The sequence below is a fragment of the Pan paniscus genome, chromosome 9 (assembly GCF_029289425.2).
Source record: "Pan paniscus chromosome 9, NHGRI_mPanPan1-v2.0_pri, whole genome shotgun sequence".
Classification (NCBI taxonomy): domain Eukaryota; kingdom Metazoa; phylum Chordata; class Mammalia; order Primates; family Hominidae; genus Pan; species Pan paniscus.
In genome coordinates this window covers 90,265,359-90,291,414 of record NC_073258.2, presented here as the reverse complement: position 1 = coordinate 90,291,414, position 26,056 = coordinate 90,265,359, and the positions used below count along the sequence as shown (strand labels likewise).

The following is a 26,056-nucleotide window of genomic DNA, read 5'->3' as shown; positions in this document are numbered from 1 at the left end:
AGTTACATAATGCTTACTCTATGCTAAGTATAAATTCAAAATGCTTCACATACTTTATGTTATTAAATGCTCAGAATGTTATGAGAATAAATAATATTGTTAAACCTCTTTCAGAAGTGGGAACACTGATGTTTAGAAAGATTAAGTAGCTTGTTGAAGTTTACTTAACTGATGGATCCTAGATTCAAACCTAGGCATTCTGATTCAGAAACTCCTAAGTTTTTACTACAAGGCTTTATTTTTTTGGAGAGGTCTGTACTTCTGAGAATTTGATGTTAGTATTTGTTTAAATGCCTTTATCTTTACTGCTTTGAGATTGTGATCTGTCTATTCATCTATGTCCCTATATCAGATAGATATAGAAAATAAAAATGCAATCATTTATTAGTATAATTATATATTATTTTGCCTTTATGTTTTACTAAATTAAAACTCTGAAAAAAAACTATTTCTTTGTAAATCAAAATAGTGTCAATTTTTTTTTAAAGGATCAGCAGTTCAAACAGACTTCTTTTTAAAGAGGAGGATTACATTGAGAGTTCTTTACTTTTTTGGAAGTAAAAGGAATGCATATTTAAATTTTGATTTTTACTTTTATAGAACAAGTGTCATAGAAAGTGACTTTAATTTATACAGAGAAATAGTAGGCATCTATAGGATGAATTATATATAATCAATCAATTATTAAACTAAATTAATATGTATTTATTTATTATAGGTAGAAATGAAGAAAGCAATTATTCTAATTTTGAAATATGTCACGCAACCCATACATAATACAATAAGCATTCTACAGTGCACATTTTTTCCAGGAAATTTAATAGATATGCTTCTGGTATGAGAAATGTTACTACTGATAACATTTTACCATTTTCTCAAAATTAAAAAAAAACTATACTGATGAAGGATTGGCTTATAATTAAGTCTATTTAAGTTATTTGTGCAAATGTTGGAAACAGACATATTTTAACTTCTCAAATACCTAGATAACTTTGTTCTTCAACTTTTGGTTATACAAATAAAGTACAATTGTTCAAAGTAAATTTCTTGGATTTATATTGAAATTTCTGTTCAACAGTATGCTTTAGGTCTGAACAGAAAATCACTATTTGCTTAGCATTAGCTTCTCTGTCCATCAATGTGGTAAGTACCATAAGGTAAAGAAGAGCAATATATTGCATGATGTCTAGTCATCCAGCATTGATCATTGATTTGGAATTTTGAAAAATCAATTGGAAAAGCTAGACATATTGTAAAACTGCATATTTTTAAAATGTAAACATTCATGTGTTATTTACACGAATGCTAGCAATTCAGAGAATTATCAGTGTGGGCTAGAAATTCTAGAAAATATTAGGCTTCAAAGTTGAGGTGATGAGACATTGTTGACTGGTTTTTCTACTTAAGCAGACTTTTACAGTAAGAGAATTTGCTTCATATGATTTTCTAAGGTCATTTTTTTCATAGAATCTTAAATTTTAAAGGAAGCTGAAAAGATATCTTGATCAAGCCTCTTTTAAGCTCCTCTGCAATTTATCTACTAAGTCAATGCCTAATTTTGAAGATGTCCATTCTGTCTTGGGGGAAGTTCTAATTCTCACAATGTTCTTTCGTTTTTGGTTGGAATTATTTTACTGTAATTTCTGTCTAGCTATTTAAAAGTCTGTGATTCTGGAGGCCATGGAAGTTAAGTCGCCCACTTTTCTAAATTCTATTCATCTGTTTCTCACGTTGTGCTATTTCAGATCTCAATTTTCTGAACTGTCTCTTCGAATATATTAACAATTAATATTAATTGAATGCTTCTCTTTTACTAACATTTGCTCTCATTAAATCCTCCTAACAACCCTGTAAATTTATTATTATTATTATTCTCAATGTTCAGCTGAGAGAATAGGAGCAGTGAGAGATAAGTTGCTGAGGGCCATGGCTAGTAAGTAGATTTCCAGTTTGAACCCAGGTATCAGGTACCAAAATTAACATTCTTAACCATTAAGTTATGCTGGCCCCCATTTGGCAACACTTCTCTGTATCCCTTTTAAAACTTACACCAAACTAAATGTTCTTGGAGTATGTGATCTGATTTTGGCAGAGTGAAAGTTTCACTTTCTTCACTACAAACATTGCAATCGGTATTATTTAGGACCCAAATTTTTTGTTCTATGATTATCTGTGCCCTTGGCTTAACCTGGTTTTCATTCTTGTTGTATATTTTAGCGATTTTCTTCATTTTTTATAAATAAATCTGTTGCATGCCACCCTAAAAAGATGACATTTCATGTACACTAAACTAGATGTTTCTTTTTAGTGTTAAAATACATCTTTAAAATACATTAATTTTCTTCTCCAAGATGTTAGTATATTATAGAAGTTAAAAGATACATCACTTAATACCCGTATGAGCTTGGCAGATAATTTGTCCTTCCTTTTTGTTAGCAATTAAATGGGATTAATAAAATCACTTATATCATAGTGTTGTCTTGGGTTTAAAATAATGCAGCAAAGTAGGCAGAATATAGACATACTCAATAAATGTTAGTAAGAACAAATTATACTAGTACCGATACTTATAGCTTTGTAAGAATGACACTCCACATTTAACTTTGAAAAATCAGGTTTTTTGATAAAGACACAACACTTTTGAAAAACCCAGATTTTCTTATCAACAAAGTAATTTGATGAACATAGTGAAAACTACTTAGCAGCTCAAAGGAATATTCCTTGATATGGCAACAATTATAATATTCTAAGATCTCTAAAATTCTATTGATTTTTAGCAATAAAGGTTTATCTTTGCAAAACAAGCCTTCCTCCTGAGGAATTTTTTGTTTTGATTTTTAATATACCTTTTTGGGAGGTTGCTATTGGTGTGCTTAGGATTTTAAAGGTATTCAATTCCTAAGATACCTGGTGAAAACAAAACAAAACAAAACCATTTCTTCTTTCCAAACATGTATAGAACTGGATATCTCTTTCCTCATTTTCTTTTGAAAAACTCAGAAGGAGATGCATACTGCTATTCTCACTTAGTGATAAAAAGGATATTGGAGGGAAAATAAATTACGAATGTCACAGAGTCTCTGCTTAAGAGCCTAACCCAGCTCCTTTCGAAGAAATGTGGAGGGAATGCATTGTAAATGAGATTTGGCACCTTAGCTTCTGCAGTCTTACCATCGTCAACACTCCCACTAGCTTTAGCTTGGAGAGTGCTGTGTGGGTGGTGATTGTATTTTATGTCTTTATTTAAGTGAGTGAGAGAGACTATAATGTGATAATTCTGGAAATGATAGAGGGGAAGGTCCTCCTCAAATGTTTGGATGACAATGGCAGCACATTAAAAGTGTAAATATTTTTTTGTGCTAGCTCTGCTGCACTTCTCAGATCTTTTTATTATATGAATGATACCTGAATTATTCTTTTAAGCAGAGCTCTTTGCCATTTGGCACTACTTGTTAGCAAGAGTTAATCATAGAGCATGATTTATATTCTACTTGAATCATTTTTTTTCTAGGAAATCTAAAAGGAGTATTTTTATGTGCATGTTTTTAAAAACATTTATTCTTTATGCCAGGGGAACACAGTGGGCAGGCTTTGTCAACAGTGACATTAATGAACCCCCGGCAGTGTCATAGGCGGATAGTTTAACAGGGAGCATCACAGGAGTTTAGACTCAAGATGTTAACCAGGGTTAGACAGATATTGTGGGGGTCGGCTTATTGTGCTGACTGGAAAATAACCTCCCTCTATTATGGCCTCGGGCCTCAGGAGGAGGACATTAAGGATATACTGTTAGAGGATAGAGATATTTGTGCAATATAGTGAAGTGTTAAGGACTGCTGATACCCAAGTATCTTCTCTTTTAGAAGCCACTTTCGTGGAAGTCTTCCTTCACCTACACTGATGTGGCAGAGGGAAAAGCTTGGTCATCTTGCTACTGGTGGGAGGCACTTGCTCCTCTTAGAAAGTCAAATTGCATTTTGAATGGAAGGCCCACAAGTTGTATTTTAAACAATCCTATTCTAGTACTGAGGGAGAAAATGTTTACTTTCCTCTATGTTCTTTTCAGTTTCCCATTTCTTGCCTATACATTTGCAGTGACTTTGTAATTTATTGTCCAAACCAGATACTTTTGAGAATGAATGGGGATGCTATTGATAATTCAGCAGTGGCTATAGAAAAACCAGGTCATACAGGTATTCTACCTACTCCTAGGCAGTGGGGAAAGTTTTAAGAGAGGCTAATGCACTGTTTTAATGTAGACTTTGAGCTAGAGCCACAAAAGGAGTCCTTACCTTGAATAGGGGCTCTGTGTGTGTATTTGAGAAACAGAACCTTCAAATAATACACACTGTAGGTTTGCCTAGCTTTGTCTCACTTTAGAGATTGTAATTAGATGTCCACTACCATGGTCATTAGAAGGCTGAGGATTTGGTTGTTCATGACAGTGGGTAAAATCTTTTATAAACTCTCTGTCACTGATATAGATGACCTGTTCTAATACTTCCTAGATGCCTAGTTTCTAATGAGTCTGGCATACTCGTTATCAGTTTGGTGCCCATTACTTCTATCACAAAATTCTACTTCTCTTTCCATAGGATAGGGGTTTTTAACATGGCTCCATAATCCCTAGGACTCATTGAATGGATTCAGGGATTCATTAATTCCTGAAATACATACACACACATATCTGCATATTTATGTATAACTTTAATTTTGAGACACATATGTATATTTTTGTATAAAACAAGTTTCTCAACTTTCATTAGATACCGTAAAGTTTGTGTGGTCAAAAACGTTTCAAAAAATATGGAACTGAAGTTTTTAAAGCTAGATTTTAACCAAAGAGCTGTAATATCTAATATCACATTGACACGTTTTATATAGCCTACTTCAGTTTTATTTAGAGTTAGAAACGCTGCATTGTGGGAAAAATAAAAGCCACTGGGGCATTTTTTTTCTTCCATGAAGGCTACTGGAAAAAGAACTTGACAAATATAATGAACAACTTAACAACTGCATTATCATTTTAGAGGATAATAATTATACTGTTCATAATAATTCCCTAGTTTTAGATAATGTTGACTATGTGACAGGGACTATTCTTAGCACTTTACACACACACACACACATTAATTTTTTGTTTGTTTTTAATATGCACAGTACTATAAGTTCTTCTATCATTTCTATTTTACAGATGGGGAATTGAAGCATGAAAGATTAAGTAACTGTCTAAAGTCACACAGCTAATAACTGAAAAAACTAAGATTGAACCCATGAAGTTTGACCCCTGAATTTAACTTCTACCCTTTTCTTGAATTATTGAATTATTTATTTGTCATTTAGAAAGTACCCTTGCTTATGAATGAAAAATATTTATGTGTTGTAAAAACCTAGGATATATTTTTCTATTTGTCCATGTAAGTTGGTGAGTATATATACATATATGTTTGCCTGGTTTGAATCAGAAGTTCAATTTTGATTCAGGGTACATAGAGTTCAAGGTTTTGAAGGTGAAATCTAACTAGCTCCAAGAAAATGGAGTAAGAAGAAAATGGCTTCTTTATGGTGCTGCCTGATAAATGTTTCCTAAAATGTTTGACCTTGTTAAGATACATAATAATATGATAACTCTATAATATAATGTAATCATTTTATAATAAATCTAATAATAAAATTATATTTATGTGATACTTTACTTGCCAGAATTCTTCCATGTAACCTGAAAATAACAATGAAGAAGACTAGGATTTAGACTGGAGCAGATAAAAATGCTGTGGAAGAGATATTCTTATCAGTATTTTATTGCCAGTGTGTCTTTATAAAAGGATTAAGTCAAAACATAGCAAAGAAAGCAATGGGGAAAAGATATTATTCATCATATAGAAAAATCAATTAAGTCCACAGATTTCCAAAACCCATACCTTTTAGAATTTTGCTATGAATTTTCTCTAAATATTAGATTACCCATCCAGTTATTATTCAAATGTGTGGGATGAATTTGATAATGGAATTCCAAAGTAAATACATAAACGAACCCAAGTAAGCATGCAATTTGTGGATTACCATAGTTTTGCTATCCCACACATTTTGGTATTTTGACTTTAAAAATAGTGAAACAAATGCCCTGGGTTATAATAGTGAAGAAACAGGATTGATTCCTAGAAGATCACTAATCTTAGACAAATCAGTTTTTTATAGAGCTTCCTGATTTGTGCAATAAAGAAAAATAATTGTATCTCCCAGACCTATTAGAAGAGAAATATTAGCTATCATACATAAAATTGACACTATACACACACATATACATATATACACATATATTTTTATTGTTGTCTATGTAATGTTCTCCATTTAAAAAACTTTTCTATTTTTAATTTTTATGAATACATAGTAGGCATATATGTTTATGGGATACATGAGATATTTTGATACAGGCATACAATGTGTAATGATCACATTTGCATAAATGAGATATTCATAATCTCAAATATTTATCTTTTCTTTGTGTTACATACAAATTGTACTGTTTTCATTATTTTTTAATGTATATTATTGTTGACTCTAGTCATCTAATTATATTTTTATAACCAATACTCATCCCCACTTCTCCCCCTCTCATTCGCAGCCTCTGGTAATCGTCATTCTACTCTCTATCTTCACGAGTTCCGTTTTCATTTTTAGCTCCCACAAATAAGTGAGAACGTGTGAAATTTGTCTTTCTGTGCCTTGCTTATTTCACTTAACACAATGACCTCAGTTCCACCCACGTCGTTGAAAATGAGAGGATCTCCTTTTTGTGGCTGAATAGTACACCGTTGTTATATGTAGCACATTTTCTTTATCCATTCATCTGTTGATGGACACTTAGGTTGCTTCAAAATCTTGGCTATTGTGAATAGTGCTACAATAAACATGCAAGTGCAGGTATCTCTTCAATATACTGATTTCTTTTCTTTTGGGTATATACCTACCAGTAGGATTGCTGGGTCATATGGTAGTTCCGTTTTTAGTCTTTTGAGGAACCTCCAAACTTTTCTCCCATAAGGGTTATGCTAACTTACATTCCCACCAACAGTGTATATGAGGGTTCCCTTTTCTCCACATTCTCACCAGTATTGGTTGTTGCCTGTGTTTTCAATACAAGCCATTTTAACTGTGGTGAGATAATATCGCATTGTAGTTTTACTTTGCATTTATCTGATGATGTGATGTTGAGCACCTTTTCATATACCTGTCTGCTATTTGTATGTCTTTTGAGATATGTCAATTTAGATATTGTGCCCATTTTTAAATCTGATTATTAGATTTTTTTCTTACAGAACTATTTGAGTTATTTATATATTTTGGTTACTAATCTCTTGTCAGATGGATAGTTTGCAAATATTTTCCCCCATTCTTTGGGTTAGATCTTTACTTTGTTGATGTATCCTTTGCTGTGCAGAAGCTCTTTAATTTGATGTAATTCCATTTGTCTATTTTTGCTTTGATTGTCTTTGCTTGTGGGATATTACTCAAGAAATCTTTGCCCAGTCCAATGTCCTGGAGAGTTTCCCCAGTGTTTTCTTTTAGAGGTTTCATAGTTTCAGGTCTTAGATTAAGTCTTCAATCAATTTTGATTTTTTTAATTTAGGAAGAGATAGAGATCTAGTTTTATTCTTCTGGCATGTTGTATTTCCATTATCATGCATTTCAAAAAATTTTAAAATTTCCTCAATAATTTCATCATTGACTCACTGGTTATCAGGAGTATACTGTAAAATTTCTGTGTATTTGTATAATTTCCAAAATTCCTCTTATTGATTTCTAGTTCTATTCCATTGTGGTCAGGAAAGGTGCTTGATATTATTTCAAGTTTTTGAATGTTTTGAGACTTTTTTGTTACCTAACATATGATCCTTGAGAATGACCCATGTGCTGAGGAGAAGAATCTGTGTTCTGCAGCCATTGGATAAAATGTTCTGTACATATTTATTAGGTCCATTTGGTCTATAGTGCAGATTAAGTCTGATGTTTATTTCTTGATTTTCTGTCTGAAAGATCGGTCCAATGCTAAAAGTGGAATGTTGAAATCTCCAACTATTGTTGTATTTAAGTCTTTCTCTCTCTTTAGCCCTAATAATATTTGCTTTACATTTTTGTGTGCTGCAGTTTTGGGTGTATATATATTTACAATTGTTATCTCATCTTGCTGAATTGACCCCTTTATCACATTATGATTTTTTTGGTCTCTTCTTATGGTTTTTGTCTTGAAATCTATTTTGTCTGATATTAAGTATAGCTTCTCCTCTTCCTTTTTGGTTTCCATTGGCATGGAATATGTTTTTCCATCTGTTTATTTTCAGTCTATGTGTATCTTCATAGGTGAAGTGTGTTTCTTGTAACCAGCAGATCATTGGGTCTTTTTGTTTCTCCATTCAACCACTGTAAGTCTTTTGATTGGACAGTTTATTTCATTGACATTCTATGTTATTGCTGATAAGTATGGCCTTTCTTGTACCATTTTCTTATTTGCTTTCTGATTGTTTTGTGGTCTTCTCTTTCTTCTTTCCTTCCATCCTGTCTTCCTTTTGGTGAAGGTGATTTTCTCTGGGGGTATGTTTCAATTTCTTCTTTTTCTATTTTTTATGTATCTGTTGTATGTTTTCTGATTTGTGGTTACAATGAGGCTTGCAACCAATATAACCCACCTCAGGCCCACAGTGAGGTACTGCGTAGCTACTGCCTATGTTCATTCAAGGCCCAAGGACTCCTCAGTCAGCTTGTAGTGAATGCTTCCAGGCCTGGGACTTTTACTTCAGGATAATGCATTCCCCTCTGGCCCAGGGAGTGTCAAGAAATGTCATCTGAGAGCCAGTGCCTGGAATCAGGGAACCTTGCTTGGTGCTCTACCCCACTGTGGCTGAATTGGTATGTAACCTGCAAGACAAAGTCCCATTCACTCTTCCCTTTCCTTTTCTTATGCAGAAGGAGTCCCTCTCCATAACAACCACAGTTGGGAATTTGCTGGGTCACACCTAAAGCCAGAACATCTCTCAGTCTCACCCAAGGCCCATGGCGAGTACTGCGTGGGTACCACTGCTGGTTATTCAAGGGCCAATGGCTCTTTAGTCAGAAGATGATTAATCTTGCCAGGACTGGGTCCTTCTCTTCAAGGCAGCAAGTTTCTTGCTTGCCCAGGGTGTGTCTAGAAATGTCATTCGACAGTTAGTGCCTGGAATCAGGGCCTCAGGCCTCTGCCCAGGGCCCTATCCTACTGTGGCTGAGCTGGCATCCCAGAGGCAGGACAAAGTCCTCTTTATTCATCCCTCTCCTCTCTTCAAGCAGAAGGAAGAGGTCTCTCCCAGAACTGTGAGCTGTGTTACCTGAGCTTGGTAGAGAGGTGGTGCAAGCACTCTCTTGGCTGCTCTGGCTAGTGTCTCACTGGGGCGTGTGCCCCCCACGTCACTGGCTGTGAGCCCTGCACAGTACCAGGACTTGCAGGGAATTTCAGTCCTTTAAACCTAGACTGCCTTTCAAGTTTATTTACAATCCCAGAGCACTTTAGCCCAAAATGGCAAGGCTTGCTGAGACTTAGGTTTTGACTGCTAGAATGGGCAATTCCTTTTTGGCTAGTACTGGGTCTAAATGCTTCCTCTGTGGGCTCTGGCTGAGTTCCTCCTGGTGTTGCTTTTCATTGTGACAGGGCAACAGAGTTCTCTTCTCCCTAACCTCCTTATGTATCTGTGAGTTCCAACCCAAAAAAGAAAAATAAAATAGAACATTGTGCCATATTCTAGGTAAACTATAGTGGTTCTGGGGATAGGAGTGTTTATTACCCATCTTTATGCAGGGAATCCCTTTCACATATCACTCACTCAGTATTTACTGGATGAAGCTGAATTGCATTAATTAGTTTAAGCTAGGAATGTGTTGTCCTAGGCTCTTCCAATTTTCCTCAAGTATCAAGGCATTACAGATGACAATAAAGGATAATCTCTAAATTTGTTTAACTATAACTTGGACTGTCATTTTGTAACTATCATTTATATTTAGTCTTATCTAGGTAATTAGTTATTATGGAAACTAGTATATTGATTCCCATGCCAAAGGAATTAGCTTTTAAATCTTAACTATTTTGATTATATTGTAGACTGGCACATTTTTGTTCGGGGTCTTTATGCATCTCTGTGGCTAAAAAATCTGAAAGAAAAGAAAACCCATGCCTCCTATTTTATTTTATTTTATTTTTTTTGAGACATGGTCTTTCTGTGTTGCTCAGGCTAGTCTCAAAAGTCTGGGCTCAAGTAATCCTCCCAGCTCAGCCCCTAAGTCCTGGGTTTACAGGCATGATCCAGCATGCTCAGACCGAGTTCTCCTGATTTGTTTTATTTCACTTTTTAGTTCTTCAATTTTTCACTTAAATATATGGGGTGAAAAATATTATTGAATAATTAGATCTCTCTTAGATGGAATCCAAATTCTTCTCCTCCATAATATTTACATATTTTCAATATGTTAATAAATACAATGTCCTATATAACTATGATCTTTAAGATATAAAGTTTTTTTAACTTTATATCTTTTGTTTGCCAACTTCCAATTTTGTTTGCCAACTTCCAACTTTTTATTCATTGGATTTTTAAATTTTATGTAAAAAATAGTATTTCTCTATAGTAATTATGGACTAATATCTTATGGTTTATTCACATTTGTTGATATTTTATGCTGTAAGCCAGTTGGCAGTAGGGATTGAGGTCATGTGATATTTTCCACATTAAAGATGCCTTATATTTCTATAGTTTGTATGTATATATGTCTGCTTATATACATAGATATAGTATATACAGAACATTTTTATGTACATGAAGTCATTTATGCTGTAAGTTGTATATATTAATGGATTTTCTTAAACTTCCAAACTGCGAGTTTATTTTTTCCCCAGTTTTGGAGATAGACCAAATACTTTTTCACATAATTTTTATCTCAGTTTTTCTGCAGGGAACTTTTTTATATTAGCCAGTGTTCACAGCTGGTATTACAAGATGAGAAAGTTGGGGGAAAGGAGGAGGAAAAAGCACTGTATTTATTTAAGAAACATTTTCAGTATAGTACTGTCTTTCTGAAACATGAAATAAATATTTTATCCTCCACTGTCATTTTAGTGAAGCATGAAAGCTGAGGAAATACTAAGAAGTAATGGATGCTTACCTTTTTTTTTTCTTTGCAAGGGGTCAAAGCTCTTCCCTTTTTATACCCGTGAAGTACAGAGGAACAGGTACTATTTCTCTTTTTCAGTTAAGGAAACTTAGGGAAATGACCTATTTTACTTCAGGTACTCAAGGAAGTTGTAAATGTTGATCCTAAGCCCTTAAGACCCTAGGCTATACATTAGTCAGCTGCACAGAGATTGTGGCAGAATCAGCTACCTAATTTGCAGGGCCCACTGCAAAATGAAATGTGGGATTCCTTGATCAAAAAATTATTAAGCGTTTGGAGATGATGACAACAGAGCAGTAAACCAATAGCAGGGTCTTTCTAAAGAGCAAGGTCTGGTGCACCTGCACAGATTACAAACACATGATGTTATTCCTATCTTGTAAGCTTGGACCACCCCACCAGTAAGAGCTAGACACAATTCCTGCTGTGGTTAAGCTGCAGATGACAGTACTCTTAGCTATCAAAGGCAAGAGCCAGGAAAGAATGCAGAGGCAAGAACTCTGTTAGGCCAGAGAAACAAAGTGGAGGTGGGAGTAAAAGCTTTGGTAGGGTGGGTACCCAGATACTTAGGATTTCCTGAGGCACACTGGATCTGTAGTTTAGGAAAGCACTCTACTTCTAAATGCACCTAGCAAGTAGACTTTACTCTCTTGATAACTGTCTGTTACTTAATGTTACTGTCTGTTACTTAATAACTGTCATGTTACTACATGCCATTTGCTAAAATATAGACCTCCTTTTTGAAGGTTGAAAATGATGTCAAATATCTGTTAAAACCAGATGACTCCCCAATCAAGTGTTTCAACAACAATCACAACAAAAGTTGTTTATATACTTCTGGTCACTAAGTTAATCAATGAATATTTATTGAGCACTTATTATAAGTCATAAGCACTATTTTAGGCAGTAGAAAAATAGCAGTGGAGCAGGATAAACCCTTGACTTTAAGAAGTGCACATTCTGGTGGATTCTACAGAAGTTAGAGAACTGCAATAAATTTTAAAATATACAATTTGGTTTTATTTTTTGAATTAAACTCTTTTTCTTTGTACTTGAAGCAAAATAAAAATAACTGTCAGAATCAAGATATATTTTTACCATAAAGAAAAAAAATCATATTATAAAATATTAGAAAAAAAAGTAGGTTCCTAAGGGATAAGAATTTTTTTCTCCTCCTTCAAAATAGATTAAAATACCACAAATATAAAGGTCACATAAGTGACACTGCATTTGTGGGATATTTTTAACATGAAATTAAAGTAGGGATGATTCTGGCATTGTCCTTTTGTCAGGTGTGGTATTTTGTAATATTTATCTTTTGCCATAAAATCATGTTTTGATTGCCATAAAATCCTGTTATTACTTAGTAGGATTCATTTAATGTATTATATTATTTTATAAGACTTTGTCACAGCTGGGTATTAAAAAGAAAGAAACAAACAGAAAGCAAAACAAACAACAAAAAAAACCAAGATAGTATAATTATAATGCCTCTTGAGGGAAACAAGGGAAAAAAAAGAAATCTACAACTTTGAAACATGGTTGAAAGTTTGATAGCACATGTTAAGATCCTTTTGAATGCAGAAACAATTTTGAAACTCCATAAAATCCTTTATTTCTCATGATAGGAGAACACTAGACATTCCACAGATACTTCAAAATTTCTCCTTGGAACATCATACAATGAAACTTAAAAAATTAATAATAAACACTTATATTTCCACATAGTCTGTGCACCTCCTTTCCTCATCCCTCACCATGTCATTATAACTTGGCAAGACTCTCTGTTTACCATTCACTAATGTCTTTTTCCCTTCTTGTTTTTTGCTTTAAAATTATTTAGCATTTGTTTATGAAAGCTACAACAATACATACAAGAATGCTGTCTTTTTGATTCCTACATGATTTGCTATATTAAAACAAATTATGTGTTTATTGTTTGCTTTTAAAATCAATTCACTAGAAATGCATTAGAGATCTATTATGTGCAAGAAAAGTATTAGAGGGATGCTGAGGTTTGGCAGTGAGTATGAATGTATAAGGGATAAATTCATAAGACATGATCCCTTCTACTTATTCAGGAATAAACCAAGTAGCTTTGTGCATATGGCTTCCTCATATTGGAATGCCATTCTCCTATTCTCTAACCCCTGGAATCTCTACATCCTTCAGCTGCCTTCTTCTCTGTGAAGCCTTTCTGGAATTTTATAATCAAAGTTCATTACCCATCTCTACTCTCAAGAGGTTATCATATGTTTATATGGCATTAATAATTTTGCCCTTTTTAATTATCATTTTTGGTTCTATGTTTGATTTGACCCATTATATCTGTGCTGTGGCTATTCAATTTAAATTAAAGTGAAATAGTATTAAGAATTCAGTTCTTCACCTGTACTAGCCAAATTTAATTGCTCAATAGCCACTTTTCTCTAATAGTTACTATGTTGGTCATCAGAGACTTAGACCATTTCCACTATCACAGAAAGCTCTATTGGACAGTGCTGCTCTAGACTGTGCATGCCTTTGAAGGCAGTGACCATAATATTGAAACTAATAAGATTCCAAAATTAATAAAATAATATGTCTAAATGAGGTATATCACAGTGGCAGTGTGGGGCAAGAAGCAGGGGCAGTATTGTTTGGCAAATAGACACAGAGCTTTGTGTTATCTTAAGTGGGTTCTGTTACATTTGAGAAGATTTCATTCTACTTTAAAGAAAGGCATGCATCTAAAATAAATAAAGGTACCAGGAATTTAAAACACCATAAAAATCATTTAGAACATGTGCCTCAAATTTTAATAAATGTGGCCACAGTGAAGTAAATGGATTAGAGAGATAATATCAGATTTTTCTATCAATCCAAATATCCTTAATATCTAGTCTACATTCCTTTTCAATATTCTTTAGAAAAAGATTGTTATAATGGCCTTCAAATATAAGAATTCTAAGAAATTCTGCACTAATACCAAAGAAATGAGCACTTTTACTCTTTACTCATACAATGAAAAAGTAAGTTATTGCATTCAATTGAGCTTGAAAAATAACACATAAAATTATTGGTTTGATAAAACATGCTCCCTCCGTTTCTAAGTCTATAGCCATATAAAGCCATCAAATTTTGCTCAATGTATACATTGGTCTTCAATTTAAAGATTGTCCATAAAGTAGTGTGGATATTTTGCAAGGGGAATAGGCCTGGTACAGAGGAAGGAGCACAGACTTTGGAATCAGACTAACTGGGCTTTCAGTCCCAGCTCTGCAGACTGACATTATTGTGTTGGGAGATACTTAAGTACTCCCAATCTAAGGCCACTGATCTTTACCATACAAGATTTTTTTTTTTTTTTTTTAACCAGTAGGTGGCCTTTCAATACTGAGTTAAAAACCTGCCTTCCAGTGAACTTTCAGTACCTTCACCACCTAATTACAGCCAAATGACCTGGGATGTCATACCTGAGTTTTTTTTTTTTTTTGATGAATGATTTTATCATTGTCTGTCTTTAGATCTTATCCATATTTCTTTGGTGGCAAGAGTTACAACTAAGACAAAGTAATCTGAGCTCTCTATTCTGTTTGTTTTTTGTGTTTTTATGCATATACCATATTGTTTTATTACTATAGTCTTGAAATAAAGCTTGAAATCTGAAAGTAAAAAAAGAAGACAAAGTAAGGACAGTTTTAATGGGGTTTTAGGACAGAGATGGCCTATGCTATTTAGCTTGAGTGTAGCTGAACATAATACAAAGCTCTCAAAATTAAAAGGAATTTTAGAATAATACGTGCCACTTTATGTGCCAAGAACAGCACAAATGTTTGATTGGGCTGGCCTGAAGAACTTTACTGTATAGTAACAACATTCACTACTCTAAGGACCTAGAGCATGGTAGAGTTATGTCCACTTGAATGTTATGACAGGAGAAGGGATTAACGACATTTATTTGCCTGGTGTTAAGACCCTAAATTATAAGCAGCCCCATTCCAACACACACACACACACACACACACACACACACGCACACACACACACACAATCTGACTCTTGTTTATTTTGAACCCCTTTTACAATGCCTACCTATTTAACCATCTGATTTTCTTTGCGTGACATAGGGGCATGGAGTGAGCTAGGTAGGTTTCTGAACCCTATGCTTTGACTATACTTAGTTAATCTCTTACCTGAATGAAAGCCTTAGGTTTCTCATCTGTGTAATATAAATAAAAACACTTACCTTGTATGATTATTTTGTTTTGAAGTTTAAATGAGAAATAGATGTTCTAAAAATTACTGATGTGATACTTTCTTAGCAAGCATTAATCTTCCCCCTTCCTTACATTTCTCAGAGTTATGTTGTGAGAATTCAGTGAACTAATGTGATATATCATGAGAGGTGAAGAGCATAGAATTTGAATCAGATCTGAATTCAAATCTTGGCCCTGCTACTTATCAACTGTGTGACACTGGGGTATTATTTCATCTTTTAAAATACTTTTGTTTTTAAATTTTAAAATGGGAATAATGATCCTAGTTCATGCAGTTTTTGTGAGGATAATGTAAAATGCATATAAATTTCTCTGGGCTAGACCTGGTGTTTTCCATACATTACTAAGCTATTATTAAAACACTACCCCAGTTACTATCTGTAGTCTGATTTATGTTCAGCTTCTTTGAAGATATCTTCCAAACTAGATCATGAGTTTCTGGAGTGTTAGGAGCCGGATTTGACTCTGTTGAAGTCTGAAGAACCATTGGAGTAGTGCTAAGTGCATTATGCTCATGTCTGTTCAACTTTTGGCCAGTAGAATAAATGCTTGGGGTTTTCTACTTACTTAGCTATCAGTCACTATCCTTCTGATGGCCAATAGGAACAAAAGGTTTGGGTAAATTATTAATGTAAAGAAAGCTGAATCAAATTCCTAGGTTGTCTAAGTATAATATCCCAGCAATTGTATTGTGTGACTAGAAACTTATAAATGATTAGTGACAAAAATTTGGCTCAATTTTGTATAATATTTATCAATTTATCTCATACATAGGCTATATCTACTGTATTACTTTAAAAAAAAATGTATGTTTGTGTGTGGTCTACTATGATGTCATGTAATGCATGCCCCTGCCATGTACTGAATGCTCCCTAATGACTTCATGATGACTAGTTTTAAGGAAGAAAATAAAATTTAAAAAAGGAAGTGAACATAAGCAAAGAGGGAAGAAAGGAAAGTGATCAGGATGAGGAGATGGTGAATACAACCAGAGACTGGCCGGGTCATTGCTTTCCTAACCTTCATATATGGATCTCTTAGTATCATTATACAGTTTTGTTTAAAACTATTATTTTTGTAAAAGCATCATAGCCGTTATTTATTTATTTTTGAGACGGAGTTTCGCTCTTATTGTCCAGGCTGGAGTGCAATGGTGCGATCTCAGGTTCACCGCAACCTCCGCCTCCCGCTTTCAAGCAATTCTCCTGCCTCAGCCTCCCAAGTAGCTGGGATTGCAGGCATGCACCACCACACCTGGCTAATTTTGTATGTTTTTTAGTAGAGACAGGGCTTCTCCATGTTGGTCAGGCTGGTCTCGAACTCCTGACCTCAGGCAATTAAACTACTAAAATTAAGTATTTGAGAGCATGCAAGATAATTTAAAAAGCATGTACTGTAAGCCAACCAAAAACAGATAATCTTGGAAATAAATTTTTCCTTAGTATTCTTTAAAATAATAAAATATACTGCAAAATTTTCAAGCATCTCCAAATCTTACTTTGTCATGCAATACTTGCTTATGCAGCAGTGACCTTGTTGATGCTATGTACAATCTGTCATTTTATGGATTATCCCTACTAGGTAGATGTTAACCACTTCTTGACAAGAAAGGCAGGACACAGAAAGTTGAATGGTTTGTCTTGGTTTCTCACAAAATAAGAAATAATCAGAATGAGATTTTTATGGTGTGGGCTCTAATGCCTGATTTATTATTTTGAACTTTTTATGTGGTTCTGTCTATGGAGAAATTGAAAAGTAAACAGATTTAGGGACTGATTGCTGTATATACATTGTTTTCAGACCATAGGAGTGACAAACTTCCAGTTCCAGTTATTTCTGTTTAACATTTCTCTGCAAATCAGCAAGGCTTGTTTTATCCAGGCTTGGCCAAGTTAAATATGTTCCCTGTATTTTTCCCTTATGTTTGGATATCTAGCAAAATATTCCTCATTATACTGTTTATTGAAGTGAAAACTTGTGTGTGATTGTATGAATGCCTAATAGTCTTGAAGTAAAGGCCATCAAATTCAATAATGCCTGGAGAGATTGCATGTATTCTTCTCTACCACATATTTATAGCATTTGTTTGGAGTGCCGAAATTTTTGTTTCAGTTCTATAGATAAGAATTTCTCAAAAATTTTTAAGATTTTTCAATTTCTCCTAAACATAATACATAAGGAACACTTTTTGGATAAATGCTGTGTAAAGTTAGCAAACAAAAACAAAAACAAAAACATTATTTTCTTTTACCGTGTCCCCTGATCTCAAATCTTTTCATTTCTCTGTTTGTTTGTTTTAAATGTAATTTTAGAGGGCTGCTGAAGTATCAAACTAATTTAGATACCCACCCTCCCGGCTGCATCAGTCTTAACCGAACCAGCTCTCAGAATATTTCCTTACCAGAGTATTTCTCAGAACATTTTCATGAACCTTTCCCTGAAGGATTTTCAAAACCGGCAGAGTTTACCCAGCACAAATTTGTGAAGATTTGTATGGAAGAGCCCAGATTCCAAGCTAATTTTCCACAGGTCAGATTAATTTTGTGTTTGATCTCCACAAAGTTTGTTTCCATTTGACTGATCAACATCACATATAAATGTGTTTTTCAAGCTATATATTCATGCATAATAGGATATTTCAGGATGTTTCAACAGTAAGTTAGTACCTATTATTCCATTACAGGTACCTGAGAGTTCAATGCAAAAGGTCTATGATATTAGAGGATACATAACATTTCTACTTAACTGACCATACGACCTTTGCATACAACAGCATTGGTGCTTGCAGCCAAGAGATGACAAATATTTTTTCCCATCATTTGAGAAAAGCTGATTGAATAATAAAAATAGTAGTAAAAAAAAAACCTACCACCAATACCACAAATTATTATTTTATTGTATTATATTATTATGTATAATATTGTAAATAGTAAATAGCAAAATCAATTTATTGAATGCTTAATATTATCTGCCAGGCATTGTGCTAAAATGTCCTGTATGCCTAATACAGAACACTTATTAGACATACAGAATGTTTCTTGCAATATTCGCAATGACTATTTGAAGTAATTAATATCACCCTCAATTTTCTGATAAAGAAATTGTACTTACCTTGATCAAAATCTCCAAACCAGTAAGTGGCAGAGGAAGCATGTAAACCCAGGTCTTTGACTAATATGCTTGCTCCTGGTAAACGTCCATAAGTATTCAGCGATTAGTTCAATAAGGGCCCTTATCTTCCTCTGTGCCTGTGAGAACTGCCCCCGTGCAAATTACACCTTTTATTCCTCACCTATAAAAAGTGGAAGTAGGAAATAGTGATGTCAAATGTCTCTATTGGAAGAGAAGAAAGAGAAGTCAAAAGCTAGAATGAATTTGTAGATGACTTTGGAGTCATGTATTAGTTGTGTTTATTATTATTAATAATAATCCTCTAGATCCCTATTAGCCTCTATAATTTTCAGAACTTTTCTGAGTTTCACATAATATTCACAAATATTAGGGCAGGTATGGCGACTCCCATTTTGCTCATGTGGGACCTGACACTCAAAGAGTAAGTGATTGTCTCAAAGGTGCGAGGCTGCTACATTGCAGACCTTGTCTTGCAGTGCTACTCATAACACAGTGTGAGGCTAAATGTTATTATATGCAGAAGAGGCATGATCTGTCTGCATGAAAGAAGGAAGAATTGAAACAACTAAAGTGAGGCTTTAAAAAGTGACCATTAAGACAAGTTTTAGTTGGAGGCCTCAAAGGGATGTGAAAGATAAAGTGTGTAATTTTAGGAGAACAGTAAGCCACATAGGCTTCTGCACTTCCCAAAGTTTGCATGTGTCCTGGGATCAGGGCTAACCATGCAACACATATTCAAAATTGTCATGGTTTCCAAATTATAAATGTTATTTTATGTTCTTATTATATTATATAAAAGTAAGTGGTAAACAACATGCCTAGCATATTGCATCTTTAAACATATGTGCTATACATATTTAACATGTATATACATATTATATGTATGTATATTATGCATATACATTATGTACATTAAAAATCTAGGGTTTTCTTATTTAATAAACATTAGACTGTTACTTTATTTCTAAAATTATCTCCAGATTTATCGGAGATTGTTAACTCCCCTTTATTCTTTTATTAAATATATTGTGTATATACATTACATATCTGTAGGCATAGAAAGGTGTATGAAAGAATATACACTTGTTTGTTCATGGATAGTTACACCCAGAGCATGAGATTGAGGGTAGGGTCTTGATATTACTTTCTGTTTTATTTTATACTTTTGTTTGTTTGAATGACAGTGAGCATCTATTATTTTTTACTCATTTGTTATGTTTTCTTATTTAAAATACAAATTAAAATACTGTTACTGTAATGTATGCAATAAGCAATTGGGCAGGGTGTAGATTTCTACAATATGAGTATTTCTTGAAGTATATTTTCAAAAATTTGTCTTAGACTTGGCTTTGGATTTCTGGACCTTTGTGCCTGTACTGTGCCGAAAGACTTTACAGGTATATCCGGAGCAATAAGCCAGTCACCATCATTTCGGTCATAAGTCATCCCTCAGATGTCATGGAAATCCGAATGGTCAAAGAAAATTTTAAAGCAAGACCTGGTCAGGTGAGTCAGTGGTCAGCAACTTTTTAAATAGCCTTTATCCTTATGTAATTTTTGGAATTTAGCAAACATAGCATCATTGAAATAGTTGAAATTCTTAATTGGTCATTTAAAACTTATCTGTTTGTTGCTTTTTAGTATATTACTCTACATTGTCCCAGTGTATCTGCATTAGAAAATCATCCATTTACCCTCACAATGGTAAGAAACATATCTCTTGCTTTTTCACATTTGTAGGGTGCTATGCATATTTTTCATTTTTTGTGTCCTGTCTCATTCTAAAAGGTATTCAAGGCTATCATAGTATTCTTGATGTTTAAGTAAGCTATCTTTTTACAAGGAAAATAGTTATCTGCTCAAGAACTGTGTAACTACGCTTTATTATTTTTTGACACCTTGCAATTCAGGAAGTAATGAATTAAAACGTATTAAAGCTTGTTGATTCAAAATATAGGCCAAGCACAGTGACTCAGGCCTGTAATCCCAGCACTTTTGGAGGTCAAGGTAGGAAGACCACTTGAGCCCCGGATTTCAAGATCAGCCTGAGAAACATAAGGAGACACTGTTTCTACAGTAAATAAAAAAAAAAAGCCAGATGTGGTGGTACACACCTGTAGTCCCAGCTACTAGGAAGGCTGAGGCAGGAGGATTGCTTGAGCCCCAGTGTTTGAAGTTTCATTGAGCCTTGATCCCACCACTGCTCTCCAGCCTGGGCAAGAGAGTGAGACCTTGTCTCAAAAAAGAAATATATATATATATATATATTTAATTTCTTGAATATTTACTTTTCTCCTTTTATGGAGTATTTTAATGTATATGGAAATCTTATATATGCACAATTTTCTTTGGAGATGGAATTTAGGGGAAATACGGATACTCTGGGTTGAGGTGGAAGCATTAAACAAAACAGGCAGTGTTTAGAAAAGGTAAAATCCAGTGTAATGGGAGAGAGAATGGAAATAAAATTAGAAAAATCAAATGGAGTAAATAATGGCATGGGAGGGCATCTAGCTAAATAATGGACACCATCAAATATGATTAGCTAGTCAGCATATCATTTAATATTATTATAATTATAAAAATAGCATGAGTTCATTATAAACATTTAGACAATTCACAGATATAAAATAAAATAGAAACTTAAAAAAATTTTTCCCCACTTTCCAATCCTTTTCTCTACTGTTTGACATATGTCTTTCCAGATATTTTCCCATATGCTTCTGCATACATGAGTTTCTAACATTTATTTGCTGGATCATATTGTTCTGTAACTGGCTCCTTTCACTCAACTACATGTGATGGACATCTTTCCATATTACTGTATGTGCCTCATTCATGTTAATGACTGTATAATATTTCACAGTAGGAAAGTACTGTAATTTATTTAATATTCTCATTGATGTTGGATATTTGGACTTTATTCATTTTCTAAGAAAGATAATTGAGAACAGAGACCACATGTTTAAATGTATACTTAAGAAAGATAGCAAAACTATTTTATATATATGGTATGTATACATGCAGACAGATGGGAACATGTTGTACAGCATGTTGTAAAACATGTTCCCATCTGTCTGCATCTATACATCCCATATACATGAAATTGGTAACATGAAAATAGAAGGGAATAATTGAAAAGGGAGAAAATACACAAGTAAGTTTGTCTTTACTTAAATAACTTAAGAAGTTTTGCCTAATCCTGAGTTCATAAGAAATTTACTTCAGATTGCCCTGGCCAGAACTTCCAACACTATGGTGAATAGGAGCGGTGAGAGAGGGCATCACTGTCTTGTGCCAGTTTTCAAAGGGAATGCTTCCAGTTTTTGCCCATTCAGTATGATATTGGCTGTGGGTTTGTTATAAATAGCTCTTATTATTTTGAGATACGTTCCATCAATATCTAGTTTATTGAGAATTTTTAGCATGAAGGGCTGCTGAATTTTGTTGAAGGCCTTTTCTGCGTCTATTGAGATAATCAAGTGGTTTTTGTCTTTGGTTCTGTTTATGTGATGGATTACATTTGTTGATTTGCATATGTTGAACCAGCCTTGCATCCCAGGGATTAAGCCAACTTGATCTTGGTGGATAAGCTTTTTGATGTGCTGTTGGATTCGGTTTGCCAGTATTTTATTGAGGATATTTGCATCAATGTTCATCAGGGATATTGGTCTAAAATTCTCTTTATTTGTTGTGTCTCTACCAGGCTTTGGTATCAGGATGGTGCTGGCCTCATAAAATGAGTTAGGGAGGATTCCCTCTTTTTCTATTGATTGGAATAGTTTCAGAAGGAATGGTACCAGCTCCTCTTTGTACCTCTGGTAGAATTTGGCTGTGAATCTGTCTGATTCTAGACATTTTTTTGGTTGGGAAGCTGTTAATTACTGCCTCAATTTCAGAGCCTGTTATTGGTCTTTTCAGGGATTCAACTTCTTCCTGGTTTAGTCTCGGGAGGGTGTATGTGTCGAGGAATTTATCTATTTCTTCTAGATTTTCTAGTTTATTTGTGTAGAGGTGTTTATAGCATTCTTTGATGGTAGTTTGTATTTCTGTGGGATCAGTGGTCATATCCCTTTTATTATTTTTATCACATCTATTTGATTCTTCTCTCTTTTCTTCTTTATTATTCTTGCTAGCAGTCTATCAATTTTGTTGATCTTTTCAAAAAACCAGCTTCTGCATTCATTGATTTTTTGAAGTGTTTTTTGAGTCTCTCTCTGCTTCAGTTCAGCTCTGATCTTAGTTATTTCTTGCCTTCTGCTAGCTTTTGTATTCGTTTGCTCTTGCTTCTCTAGTTCATTTAATTGTGATATTAGGGTGTCAATTTTAGACCTTTCCTCCTTTCTCTTGTGGGCATTTAGTGCTATAAATTTCTCTCTACACACTGCTTTAAATGTGTCCCAGAGATTCTGGTATATTGTGTCTTTGTTCTCATTGGTTTCAAAGAACATCTTTATTTCTGCCTTCATTTCATTATTTACCCAGTAGTCATTCAGGAGCAGTTTGTTCAGTTTCCATGTAGTTGAGCAGTTTTGAGTGAGTTTCTTAATCCTGAGTTCTAACTTGATTGCACTGTGGTCTGAGAGACAGTTTGTTGTGATTTCTCTTCTTATACATTTCCTGAGGAGTGCTTTACTTCCAGCTATGTGGTCAATTTTGGAATAAGTGTGATGTGGTGCTGAGAAGAATGTATATGCTGTTGAGTTGGGGTGGAGAGTTCTGTAGATATCTATTAGGTCCACTTGGGGCAGAGCTGAGTTCAAGTCAAGGATATCCTTGTTAACCTTCTGTCTCATTGATCTGTCTAATATTGAAAGTGGGGTGTTAAAGTCTCCCACTATTATTGAGTGGGAGTCTAAGTCTCTTTGTAGGTTTCTAAGGACTTGCTTTATGAATGTGGGAGCTCCTGTATTGGATGCATGTATATTTAGGATAGTTAGCTCTTCTTGCTGAATTGATCCCTTTACCATTATGTAATGGCCTTCTTTGTCTCTTTTGATCTTTGTTGGTTTAAAGTCTGTTTTATCAGAGACTAGGATTGCAATCCCTGCTTTTTTTTGTTTTCCATTTGCTTGGTAGATCTTCCTCCCTCCCTTTATTTTGAGCCTATGTGCATCTCTGCACATGAGATGGGTGTCCTGAATACAGCACACAGATAGGTCTTGACTCTTTAACCAATTTGCCAGTCTGTGTCTCTTAATTGGGGCACTTAAAGGGTATTCAGTTAGGAAAAGAGGAAGTCAAATTTTCCCCGTTTGCAGATAACATGATTGTATATTTAGAAAACCCCATCGTCTCAGCCCAAAATCTCCTTAAGCTGATAAGCAACTTCAGCGAAGTCTCAGGATACAAAATCAATGTGCAAAAATCATAAACATTCCTATACACCAATAACAGACAAACAGAGAGCCAAATCATGAGTGAACTCCCATTCACAATTGCTTCAAAGAGAATAAAATACCTAGGAATCCAACTTACAAGGGATCTGAAGGATCTCTTCAAGGAGAACTACAAACCACTGCTCAACAAAATAAAAGAGGACACAAACAAATGGAAGAACATTTCATGCTCATGGACAGGAAGAATCAATATCATGAAAATAGCCATACTTTCCATGGTAATTTATAGATTAAATGCCATCCCCATCAAGCTACCTATGACTTTCTTCACAGAATTGGAAAAAACTAGTTCAAAGTTCCTATGGAACCATAAAAGAGCCCGTATTGCCAAGACAATCCTAAGCTAAAAGAACAAAGCTGGAGGCCTCATGCTACCTGACTTCAAACTATGCTACAAGGCTACAGTAACCAAAACAGCATGGTACTGCTACCAAAACAGAGATATAGACCAATGGAACAGAACAGAGCCCTCAGAAATAACACCGCACATCTACAACCATGTGATCTTTGGCAAACTTGACAAAAACAAGAAATGGGGAAAGGATTCCCTATTTAATAAATGGAGCTGGGAAAACTGGCTAGTTGTATGTAGAAAGCTGAAACTGGATCCCTTCCTTACACCTTATACAAAAATTAATTCAAGATGTATTGAAGACTTAAATGTTAGACCTAAAACCATAAAATTCCTAGAAGAAAACCTAGGCAATACCATTCAGGACATAGGCATGGGCAAGGACTTCATGACTAACACAGCAAAAGCAAAAGCAAAAAAAGCCAAAATAGGCAAATGGGATCTAATTAAACTAAAGAGCTTCTGCACAGCAAAAGAAACTACCATCAGAGTGAACAGGCAACCTACAGAATGGGAGAAAATTTTTGCAATCTACCAATCTGGCAAAGAGCTAATATCCAGAATCTACAAAGAACTTAGACACATTTACAAGAAAAAAGCAAACATCCCCATCATAAAGTGGGCAAAGAATATGAACAGACACTTCTCAAAAGAAGACATTTATGCAGCCAACAGACACATGAAAAAATGCTCATCATTACTGGCCATCACAGAAATGAAAATCAAAACCACAATGAGATACCATCTCACACCAGTTAGAATGATGATCATTAAAAAGTCAGGAAACAACAGATGCTGGAGAGGATGTGGAGAAATAGGAATGCTTTTACAGTGTTGCTGGAAGTGTAAACTAGTTCAACCATTGTGGGAGACAGTGTGGCGATTCCTCAGGGATCTAGAACTAGAAACACCATTTGACCCTGTGATCCCATTACTGGGTATATACCCAAAGGATTACAAATCATGCTACTATAAAGACACATGCACACGTATGTTTATTGCGGCACTATTCACAATAGCAAAGACTTGGAACCAACCCAAATGTCCATCAATGATAGAGTGGATTAAGAATATGTGGCACATATACACCATGGAATGCTATGCAGCCATAAAAACAGATGAGTTCATGTCCTTTGTAGGGACATGGATGAAGCTGGAAACCATCATTCTGAGCAAACTATCACAAGGACAGAGAAGCAAACACCACATGTTCTCACTCATAGTTGGGAATTGAAGAATGAGAACACTTGTACACAGGGCGGGGAACATCACAAACCAGGGCCTGTCATGGGGTGGGGGGCTAGGGGAGGGATAGCGTTAGGAGAAATACCTAATGTAAATGACGAGTTAATGGGTGCAGCAAACCAACGTGGCACATGTATACATATGTAACAAACCTGCACGTTGTGCACATGTACCCTAGAACTTAAAATATAATAATAATAAAAAAATTACTTCAGAAATTAACCTTCCCTTGTGTTGGCAACTTTATTTTGAAAATCATTTCTTCACCATAACATTAAATAGGAAATATGGAATAAGAAAAGAAATCAGTTGCTGAGTGTCAAGTACAGAGCAGCAAGAGTTTTTTGTTGTTGTTTTTTAAACTATTTTTCAACATAAACAAAAGTAGAGAGAATAGTATAATGAATCCTTGTATTCATAAAAAATATAGAGGTTAGTTTACTTTTTAGTATATACTCAATCACTGAAAACTT

General features: G+C 34.6%; 1 protein-coding gene across 3 annotated transcripts in view; it reads left to right on the top strand.

Annotated features, from left to right (window-relative positions):
- The window catches only part of NOX4 (NADPH oxidase 4), a 214,223-nt gene that overhangs the window by 71,041 nt on the left and 117,126 nt on the right, over positions 1-26,056 (top strand). For all 3 annotated transcript variants that reach the window (XR_010113373.1, XM_034933513.3, XM_063608227.1), the window contains exons 9-11: positions 17,768-17,984; positions 19,929-20,093; positions 20,229-20,291. Coding sequence is in view for 2 of the 3 variants with exons in the window: in XM_034933513.3 (XP_034789404.3) it covers positions 17,768-17,984; positions 19,929-20,093; positions 20,229-20,291 (445 nt within the window). In the remaining variant the exon portion in view is untranslated. The remainder of the gene's footprint in view (positions 1-17,767; positions 17,985-19,928; positions 20,094-20,228; positions 20,292-26,056) is intronic.